At 33.8% G+C, this 9,545-nt stretch overlaps 3 protein-coding genes across 3 annotated transcripts; 2 read left to right on the forward strand and 1 right to left on the reverse strand.

The window, feature by feature from the left end:
- The first annotated feature begins 26 nt into the window (after positions 1–26).
- LOC145736039 (RING finger protein 141-like) lies at positions 27–1,256 on the forward strand. Its single transcript, XM_081990251.1, has 4 exons — positions 27–423; positions 486–707; positions 759–923; positions 975–1,256. Exons 1-4 carry the CDS (start codon positions 308–310, stop codon positions 1,138–1,140), a joined length of 669 nt encoding a protein of 222 aa, XP_081846377.1. The 5' UTR covers positions 27–307; the 3' UTR covers positions 1,141–1,256.
- A 297-nt stretch (positions 1,257–1,553) lies between these two features.
- LOC145736034 (protein SPT2 homolog) lies at positions 1,554–4,097 on the reverse strand. The gene is made up of 7 exons (XM_081990241.1): positions 3,906–4,097; positions 3,486–3,653; positions 2,958–3,426; positions 2,343–2,896; positions 2,199–2,283; positions 1,931–2,140; positions 1,554–1,873 (listed from the first exon to the last, which is right to left on the reverse strand). The coding sequence occupies exons 1-7, from the start codon at positions 3,963–3,965 to the stop codon at positions 1,788–1,790; spliced, it is 1,632 nt and encodes a 543-aa protein (XP_081846367.1). The 5' UTR covers positions 3,966–4,097; the 3' UTR covers positions 1,554–1,787.
- A 1,276-nt stretch (positions 4,098–5,373) lies between these two features.
- v (Tryptophan 2,3-dioxygenase vermilion) lies at positions 5,374–9,503 on the forward strand. Its single transcript, XM_081990250.1, has 9 exons — positions 5,374–5,593; positions 5,855–6,012; positions 6,777–6,907; positions 6,964–7,155; positions 7,213–7,380; positions 8,085–8,229; positions 8,279–8,383; positions 8,689–8,782; positions 9,208–9,503. The coding sequence occupies exons 1-9, from the start codon at positions 5,571–5,573 to the stop codon at positions 9,395–9,397; spliced, it is 1,206 nt and encodes a 401-aa protein (XP_081846376.1). The 5' UTR covers positions 5,374–5,570; the 3' UTR covers positions 9,398–9,503.
- The last annotated feature ends 42 nt before the right edge of the window (positions 9,504–9,545 follow it).

Consider the following 9,545-nt stretch of genomic DNA (forward strand, 5'->3'; position numbering starts at 1 on the left):
CTCCTTGTTTACTTACTATTATTTCATTTCAAATCAATTTTATTAGACTATTTATAAAATCGTAATAAAACAATGTTTAATACTAACTCACAATATTATGCGATCATAAACAGTTCATTGAGTGATTGAGTGTTCAAATTCCAACTTTGAGCTCTTGACATTGTTGTTTTTGGTAATTATTTTGAATACAGTAATCATGTAATCATGATCAAATTTTATCAATCAATTTATAGTGATTTATATTCTCATGTGCGCATAGACACGTAATTACATTCAAATTTATAAAACTTAAACAATTCTAAAGGCTATGGGGGATGTAGTGTCCCAATTAGTTGGCGAAGAAGTTAACACTTTGCTTACTCCAGAACTTTGCAACCTGACTTATGAGGAGTTTCTAATACTACTTGGAGAGCTCAACATCTTGTCAGTTCTATCGTAACATTGTGCGTATACACCACATTTGTGACAGTATGAATCTTTTGCAGAGCACAAAAATGTTTAAAATCCAAGGATTACCAGTTAGTGTTTGCTGTTAAAAAAGGCACAGACTCTACAGTGTTTTGGAAGGCTACTGTTGAAGTTGCTTGTGTGAAACTACAAACTGGTTCTAAAAATATCCTATCCTATCGTTTGCTTTCTTTGCCACAATTTTTAAAAATATTTAAAACATTCAAATGCCAAGTTACAGCAGCTGAACAGAGTCAAAGGTGAGAAGGTATTGTTTACAGAGCGATCACACCAATTGGTTTGGTTTGCAGTCAAAAGGTAGATAGCATGGGAATCTCAAGTATTCTGCAGCAAACTGTAGATTCATCACTTTTAAATGATACACCCAGTAATGAGTGTATAATTTGTTTTGAAAGAAAACAGGATGTCACTTTACCCTGTGCTCACAGTTTTTGTACTAAGTGTATAGAGGAATGGTAAGGCTCAATGTCTTAGAAACCAGCATATGGGTAGATATTTTTTTGCAGGAATGAATCACATGACACCTGCCCAATTTGCAGGGAAAAACTTGATAGTCCCAGTGATGCTTGGGTAATTTCTGAGGTGCCAAAGGCTGAGGAAATTAGTAATGAAATCACAGAAAATCTGTTAGACTTAACTGAGGAGAGGCCTTCCAGTTGTAATCCTTCCTAAGTTGTTAATGAAAAGTTTTTAATTCTACACATAAACATAAATATGATGATTGTTGACGAGTCTCAGGGTCGTCGGAATTTAACGTTAAAAAATGTAAAATACATGCATTAAAACGAGCTATTACGTCTTAAATTTCAGTACATCCCTAGTAATTTTACAAAAAGCTTAAAAAGAAAGTTAAAATGAGCAGGGCAGGATCCTCTATGACGTAGTGAAAGCCCCTTCAAATTCGTAACGTACGTGGAAGTGTAAGTCCGGAGGCAAATTACTCATTTTGCCGGTTTCGGCTTTTCTCCCAGTAAAATGTTGCTTTGTTAAAAAAGAAAAAATACGTGTCAAATATTTTTCTGTGTACTTCTAATTAGAGCAAAACCAATTTTTTGGTAATTAATTATATAAAAATACACAATAACTTACAAAGAGAACAGTTGGGTTTTATTACACTTACCTTAAAATGTATGTAATAGTACAATTTTAAAAAACACTATAACTATTAAAACTAATAACAAAAGGTATATTACAATAATTTTTCCTTAGAATATTGAAAGGAAATAATTTTTTTTCTCTCTCATTGCAAACTTACACAATTATCACAACATACGATACACTAAAGCACCTTGTATGCTTAAAACTAAGGAAAAGAAAAATCATTTTTTCATTTTTTTCTTCATTAAAGCTTTCCGTCGTTTCGCTTCTTCCTCTTTTTTGATGTCTTCCAAATCCTCCATGATACCTTTACAAACAATTCAATTAAAACAAATTTTTACAATGTGAGTAAGTATAAACTTACCAATTTTGGCGCTGACTACTTCTTCTTTCATTTGCTGCGCAAACGAGCTTTCCATGTTGTCAACGTCATCATCAACGTCCCGATATCTGGCCTTGTCGTAACCAAATATTTCTTTAATGTATTTAGAGTAGTCACCCTCTTGTGGATCATCATCAATAAAATCGTCCATTTCAGAATCGTACTCTTCGTCATCATCATCAAGAATACGCCCTAATAACATGATCAATTAGTACTTAAAGTTTTTTAAAAAAAATAAGATTACACTCACCTTTGCTTACTAAAGGTTGTTTTCTCTTGACACCTCTAACATCTGGAGGTGGAAATTGTTTCGGTGGTAAAGGCCTTGGTTTATTCTGAAATAAAATATAAAAATAAAGTCAAAAATTTTATTTGATTTAACTTAAAAACTTACCTTATTGATTAGATCTTTAGGTGGGAATTCTTTAGGTTTACTTTGTAGTTTACCATTAGCCACTGGCGGTAAAACTCCATTTTTCTTGGGTATCACAGACTTATTATTCTTCATGTCATCCCTAATACTCAAACCAGGTTTGGGTATTTTGTGTGTTTCTGGTGGCTTACTTGGAACACCAAAACTCTTAGCAGGTGGTGGGGTTGCAGGTAATTTAGTTGACTTTCCAATTGAATTACCAGCAATCATTTCACTTCTTGACTTATGTGGATTTACTGGCTTGGTATTTTCTGCAGGTTTATTGGGTAATTTACCATTCGAGGGTGGAAGCGGGCGCGTTAATTGACGTTCCAAGATTCCTGATCCTGGTTTAAGGACTTTGGGTTTGTCTTTTTCCTCCCTCTCTCTGTCGCGTCGTTCTTTTTTTTCTCTCAACTCTCTTTCCTTTTCCAGTTCTTTTTTCTGTTTTTTAGTGTACAGCTTTTCCTCTTCCTGTGGTTTTTCCTCAATGACAATTGGTTCATGTTGTTTTTGAGCTGCCATTTTCAAAAGATCTGCAATTTAAGAAGAAATTTATTAATTAAAAATTTACTTAGACAGTAAACCATAATTTACCATTGAAACTCATGGGTGGAGGACCAGGTTTTGGTTTTGGTTTAGGCTTAGGAGTGGCACTTTTTGTAGCAGGCTCCTCATCCCTAAAGTCATCTTTTTCATCATCATCATCTCCTTCCTCCCCCTCCTTCTTCTTCCTTTTCCGTTTACGGGGCTGCATTGACTCTTCTTCTTCCTTGTCCAAGGCTGCTTTGACACGGTTTTTAATGCTACTCAAGTTACTGCTACTTTTCTTTTTCAACAGATTGAACTTGGGCTCTTCAGGCATTTGGCTGTACTTTTCCATCAGTTTGTTATAAAAAGCTGAAGCCTCTTGTGAAACATAACCATAGTCATCTTCATCAGGCTGTTCAGGACCTGCCCTAGTAACTGCTGTATGTGTATTGTCAACTGCATCTTCAATTACAGACTTATTAGCTGACTTGGTTCTTTTCAGCATTACATTGACTCTTCGAGTTGCCTTTTTGTCCTAAAAGTTTTATTAAACCTTTAAAAGCTTGTTTTATATAATGATATGATAGGACATACTTGTGACCTTAAAGCAAGCAGTTCTTCCTTTTTCTTTTGGTCCATTAACTGCTTCTTTCTCTCCTCCTCTTCCTGTTTGGCTAGGAACTTTTTAATGTTGGCTGACAGGTCTTTGTTTTCCTTTTTGATTTTCTTGGGAGGTTCAAACTTGGTGCTGTAGTACCTAGCCTAAAATATACATAGTGAGTGATGTAAAAGTATAGTTTAGCAGTGTTCTAGAAGTTTCTATACTCTTCATAAACTAGGACAAATATGGTTGGGAAAAAATCAGAATCTGGATAAGCTTATAAGTTAGGAGTTATAAAAAAAGACAGAAGCAACTAGACACAACTAAATAAACTTGAAATCATCAAGGTAATATATTAATGAGGCCAATTAAATATACCACATCCACTCCACTAAACCATGTAGAAAACTTACCCCATTTGCGGTGGTTTTATCATTTTTCTTTGCCGTATGCAGCAGCTGGCAAAAATCCATTTCGTTGAACTGATAGCACTAAAGTAGACGGTTTTAGTATTAAACAATGAAAAATTTAAAAATCAGAGAAATTCAACACAATAACAAGATGTCGGACAATCCTCTCCACGACTGAAAGCAGACTGAAAAGGATGTTTATGACACTGACGTGAAGCAGGCTGGTTTGAGATTGACAGCGAGGTGGCAACGTTGCCGCTCAATGTTAAGTTCACGTGGTCTTTTCTTCGTGTCGGTTGCCTATCTATTACAAATTAAATTTAGTATCAACTGTCCAAAGCGTAATGATTGAAGTGGTTTGTAATCAGTTTTAAACATTTGAATAAAGTACTATATGAGTAGGTGTTTTCTTTGTGATGAGTTTCTTCTTGGTCTTTCTAGTCAAGCTGGCAACACTGCTTTAAGTGTCACTATGCAGGTAGGCGGTAGACTAGTGTTCTCTCTCTATCTTTTTAAGGTTCAAGTGGTATGCATTAGAAAAGGAAAAAAACGGAAATAGGGCACTATAGAGCTATTAAAGGTACCGTTATATAAAAAGGTATTAGGTTTATGGTTTGTAAAGACAGGTTGTATTTTTTAGAAAGTTTTAAGAGAATAAATTTAAAAAACGCACTTACTGATTTAGTTGTTCGTTGAGGAACTTGTATCTTGTAAAATAACTTTTTACTTAATATTTGGATAAAAACACAGTTTTAAAAATAATATAATACCATTTACCTTAATATTTTTCCGAACAAATCATTATTTTATATGATCACCAAGGTCGTAAATAGCCCTATTAACTACTAGCACGTCCTACACAAATCCAGTTTTAATAGCATTTTACTGTTCAGCTCTAATAAAATTTTGATGACATATGTTTATGGAACAAATTTGCTGGGTAAATTAGTCTATGTAACCTTTATTGACAGAAAGAAAACAAAGATTATATGAAATTTATTTAAAATAATTGATTTTCCATATAAAACTAGAGATCTTTATTGTTTAAGTTTTACGTCACTAGAGGACAGTTGTTAATAAGCCCCCTAGATGGCACTACCTGTTTAATCAAACTGTTGCGAAACTATTCTAATATCAAAAATTGTTGGGAAACAAACTGACTCAATTAAGCTTTTTGACGCTATTAGACGTAGTATCGTAGTAAACATATTTGCTATTTGGAAATTTTGCGGTGGTTAAGAAATTCTTTTATTATTATTATTAGCAAATTATCGTGTTTTTTCTTTTACCATAACGTTACTGAATGAAATGAAGTAATCAAATATTAAAATATCACGTAACCAATAAGGTCACCCTGTAGGGTATATTGATATTGCAAAATTAGTTTTTATAACTAATGATATGCAAGCAGGGGAGAGTGGGGTGCGTTTGAAGTCAAATTGCACCAAAATTTTCTAGTTTTGCACTAAATTACATTTTCTTCTGATTACACTTCTCATTGTAGTTCGGTTTTACTCGAGTTTCCGCGAAATATACTTTTCCTAGTAAGTTATTACTTACAGTGGACTGGACGGTTAGTAAACTGAGCCAATATCTCTTTAGTTTCCTGTGTGAATAATCAATCGATTTTACTAGTTTTTTGTCAAAAGTTGGAAACAGTGCTGATATATGGCTTGTCCTATTAGACGAAAGTAAGTCAGTTTTTGAATACATTTTATATATTAATTTGTTATGAGGGTAAACACATTCTTTAGTCTCAATGGTTTTTAGTAGCATTCAGTAAAAAGTTTACCTTGAAAACCATATCAATTCCCTTCTTGATCTAATTTAATGTGATATTAGTATAGTGATAATCCTTACAAAATTCAATTATTTATTATTGTTAGTAAACATTGAAAGTAATTAGGTATTTACTATAAAGTTAATAATATGCAAATTGAATTGGTTTGTAGCGTAGGGGCCCAAGATGGTGACCAAATGGGTGAAGAGGCTGGAATGCTTTATGGGGAGTATTTGATGTTGGATAAAGTGCTTGGAGCACAAAGACTGTTAAGTGAAAAAAACAAAGAACCAGTACACGATGAACATTTGTTTATTATTACGCATCAAGGTGAGGCTGGTTTGTTCGTTTTCCCAGAGTTTTCCTATAGATTCAAAAAAGTTAATCTGATCGTCTAGCAATTTTATTAATTGCCTTTTTCAGTGGAGTAATTTCAATTTGTGATTAGTTTGCTACGGAGAATCTAAATAGAAAGAAACCTTCACAACTGATTTGTTTTTGAATTGAGTTCATTAAAAACTCGAACCGCACCAATTCATTACTGAATGAGTCGGCTAAAATAATTTCCAAACTACTTTCATCACCACAGTCTACAAAGTTTTGAAATAACGACTTGAACCGACACTGAATGTAAAAGAGAACCCATTAAAACTTATTGAGGCTGTAAAATTATCCTACAGCTCTATAAACGTTGGTTGTGATTTATTGTAGTATAATATTGCTCAAACTGACCCATAAATCAAATCAATATTCAATAAAAAAAGAAGACAGTTAGAAAGCTCTCTTACTTAAATTCAGCTAAATTAAAAGTAAACATTTCAATATTATTTTTTAAAGTTGAGGCACGACTTTATTAAACTTTTTCAGCTTAAGATGGATTAAAAAGAGAGTATTACGGAAAACAGGTCTGGAAGCCTTTAAAATGCTATTCCAAGGTCTGGTTTACTTAGTCAAGTGAGGATTAACCTCTTTTTAATTTTTTTTGAGGTCAAATACGTTTCTAGTATCCGGGAATGTATTGTTTTCAGTTCCAGAGTTATTTTTTTTTTAGTCCATTATAAAGTGTGGTCTACTAACACATGGTATTATTTCAGCTTACGAACTATGGTTTAAACAGATAATATTCGAGCTGGATTCGATTAGAAATATATTCAGCGAAGTTCTGGAGGAAACTCAAACCCTGGAAATATTGAAACGACTTAACAGGATCGTATTGATCCTGAAAGTGAGTGGTAAAGGTGGTTTAAACTGAAAAGCATTGAAACGTTTATACCAATTCAGGTGCTGGTCGATCAAGTGATGATCCTGGAAACGATGACGCCCCTGGATTTCATGGATTTCCGAAACTATTTACGGCCCGCTTCTGGATTTCAAAGTCTTCAGTTTCGGCTTCTCGAAAACAAATTGGGCGTGAAAGCCGAGCATCGCGTTAAGTACAACAAGAACTATACGAAAGTTTTTGGAAACGACGAGGTAAAGTGGTTTTTCGACCCCCGTCGTTTTTCACTTTTTTTTTTAAATCAATTTTAGGATGCCCTCCGGCAAATCGAGTTATCTGAAAGTCAACCTTCGTTGGCTTTGTTGGTCGAAAGATGGCTGGAACGCACCCCCGGATTGAAAGTGGAAGGATTCAATTTTTGGGGAAAATATCAACGGGCTGTCAATTTGTTATTAGACGAACAAAAACAAATTGCTTTGGTAAGATTTGCTTAAAAGATTCATATGTCAAATGTTAAATGAAATAATTGAATTAAAGGCAAAATTTACACGTGTGAAACTCAAATAGGTGCACATAAAATATTGAAATTAAAATATGTTCAATTTGCCATAATGGGAATTCGTGGTTGGTCGTATTTAATTTATGAGCAAATTTGATCAGCAAGGGCCTTTATGAATAATAAATCGTTTTAAATACATAAATGTTCAAAATTTGTATTTTTGGTGGATTTTTAGTAGACAAATCCAACAAAACGACAAAGAAGTATATTAAAAGTAAAAGTTTCGTTATTTTTAATTTAAATTTTCACGTTATTGAATAAAACTTTGGTCAATTATCCAGTTTTGAGTGGAAACTTTTTCTAAAAGAATAGATGAGCAAATAATAATCAAAACCCCAGCGTATAACTGTGTGTTTTCCAATTAGCTCTAATTGAGGTTTGCACCTGACGCAATGGAGAAACGCTTAGGTCTCGTTGAAGAAGGGTGTGTTCCTTTGATATTTTTAGAATAAGACATAATAAAATTCAATTGCCCTCCGTCTAGACCCGTTTACTAAACTGTTTACAGCTGCCTCCTGGATTTATACAGACCGCTGGAAAATTAGGAATTTTTTTTTTTAATAAAGCAACGTCCTAATTTGGACTAATTTAAATGGCAGGAAGGTCAAAATCATGATTTTTCAGAACGAGCCAAATGATGCGGTAAAACAATACCGTTTAAACGATTTGGAAAACAGACGTGAAGTTTACGAGTCGATTTTCCGACCAGATATCCATCAAGCATTATCGAATCGAGGCGAACGGAGATTCTCACATAAAGCACTTCAAGGTATGATTGGCCTATTAATAAGCTCACAGTCTAATCACATTTTTTCCAGGAGCGATTTTGGTGACATTTTACAGGGACGAACCACGCTTCAGTCAACCACATCAAATCCTCAATTCATTAATGGATATTGATTCTTTAATTACAAAATGGCGTTGTAAGTCACAATATATTGCCGTTTTTGACGTCACGATGATGTAATTTGGCAAAACCATGGATTGACCAATTGTCAAACTACGTCATTGTGACGCCAAAAATGCTCTGCTCGCTCCATGGAGCCTGAAAACGAATGCAGCATCTCAAGAGAAGTGGTAGTGAAATTAGATTATAGTTCTTTGATATTTTTGTTGAATTATAGGCATCCAACGAGGTGTTTCAATATTTGTATATACCATATACGTCAAATTGTTGTTTAATTCACTGCCATGGAACAGACATAAATAAACACTTTTAATGTTGTAGATAATCACGTTTTGATGGTTCAGAGAATGATTGGATCATCGCAATTGGGTACTGGCGGTTCTTCAGGATATCAGTATTTACGTTCCACTTTAAGGTATGTTTTCACTCAAGACATAATTTAATTTAAAAAGTTTTACTACTCAATAATATGGCAAGTTTCGCGATTGCTTTAATGGGTTTTGTTTAGTCGAATCCAATTTGTGTTGTGGCATAAATTTTGAATCAAAATTCCTTCAGGAAATTGGATTTTTCCTAACAACGTTAAATACGGTCATTTTCGAGGGTAATTGCAACGGAAAACTATACAACTAAAGTTTGTAGATGGTGCATCTGCTTTTGTACCATTTCAATTATTAGCAAATTGAGTAACAAACTTTTACGGTTGTTTTAAAACTAAAGTTAAATTAGTTTAACTAGTAGTACATCGAACTCATACTTTATTACGAACCAAATCAATTTGGATTCTTCTTTATTTATTACTTTTAAAACCCTGTTACCTATATGTATTGTGTCTTTTAGTGACCGTTATAAAGTATTTGTGGACCTATTCAATCTGTCTACATTCCTGATCCCTCGCTCGTACATTCCTAAATTAAGCCCGAGCATGCGAAGCAAACTCTGTTTATGGAAAAACGGAAAATCCGACGATGTGAACGGAAAATACGGACTGGAAATTGAAGAAAACGGTTTCGAGGAAGACATCGTATGAAAACGGGTTTAATTCAAACACTACACTGGATTTTAATAGCTGAGCGGAAATTTTTGAAATAAACCAGATTTGTGATTAGTGTAGAATAAAAACTGGCTTCAAGTGAGTTTAGTATTTTCTCACAAAAATCTGAATGTTTGCCATATGT

The sequence above is a fragment of the Ips typographus genome, linkage group LG11, assembly GCF_016097725.1.
Source record: "Ips typographus isolate SLU linkage group LG11, UJ_Ityp_2.0, whole genome shotgun sequence".
NCBI lineage: Eukaryota > Metazoa > Arthropoda > Insecta > Coleoptera > Curculionidae > Ips > Ips typographus.

What these genes read in the sequence shown, in the direction of transcription:
- LOC145736039 (XM_081990251.1), top strand. Translation starts at nt 308, where the DNA reads ATGGGGGATGTAGTGTCCCAATTAGTTGGCGAAGAAGTTAACACTTTG. An exon ending in GCAGCTGAACAGAGTCAAAG is followed by an intron (nt 708 to 758) that starts GTGAGAAGGTAT and finishes TTTGGTTTGCAG; the next exon opens with TCAAAAGGTAGATAGCATGG. An exon ending in ACTAAGTGTATAGAGGAATG is followed by an intron (nt 924 to 974) that starts GTAAGGCTCAAT and finishes ATTTTTTTGCAG; the next exon opens with GAATGAATCACATGACACCT.
- LOC145736034 (XM_081990241.1), bottom strand. Translation starts at nt 3,965, where the DNA reads ATGGATTTTTGCCAGCTGCTGCATACGGCAAAGAAAAATGATAAAACC. An exon ending in TCCACCCATGAGTTTCAATG is followed by an intron (nt 2,897 to 2,957) that starts GTAAATTATGGT and finishes CTTAAATTGCAG; the next exon opens with ATCTTTTGAAAATGGCAGCT. An exon ending in AGTAGTCAGCGCCAAAATTG is followed by an intron (nt 1,874 to 1,930) that starts GTAAGTTTATAC and finishes TTGTTTGTAAAG; the next exon opens with GTATCATGGAGGATTTGGAA.
- v (XM_081990250.1), top strand. Translation starts at nt 5,571, where the DNA reads ATGGCTTGTCCTATTAGACGAAA. An exon ending in GTTTATTATTACGCATCAAG is followed by an intron (nt 6,013 to 6,776) that starts GTGAGGCTGGTT and finishes GTATTATTTCAG; the next exon opens with CTTACGAACTATGGTTTAAA. An exon ending in CTCACATAAAGCACTTCAAG is followed by an intron (nt 8,230 to 8,278) that starts GTATGATTGGCC and finishes CATTTTTTCCAG; the next exon opens with GAGCGATTTTGGTGACATTT.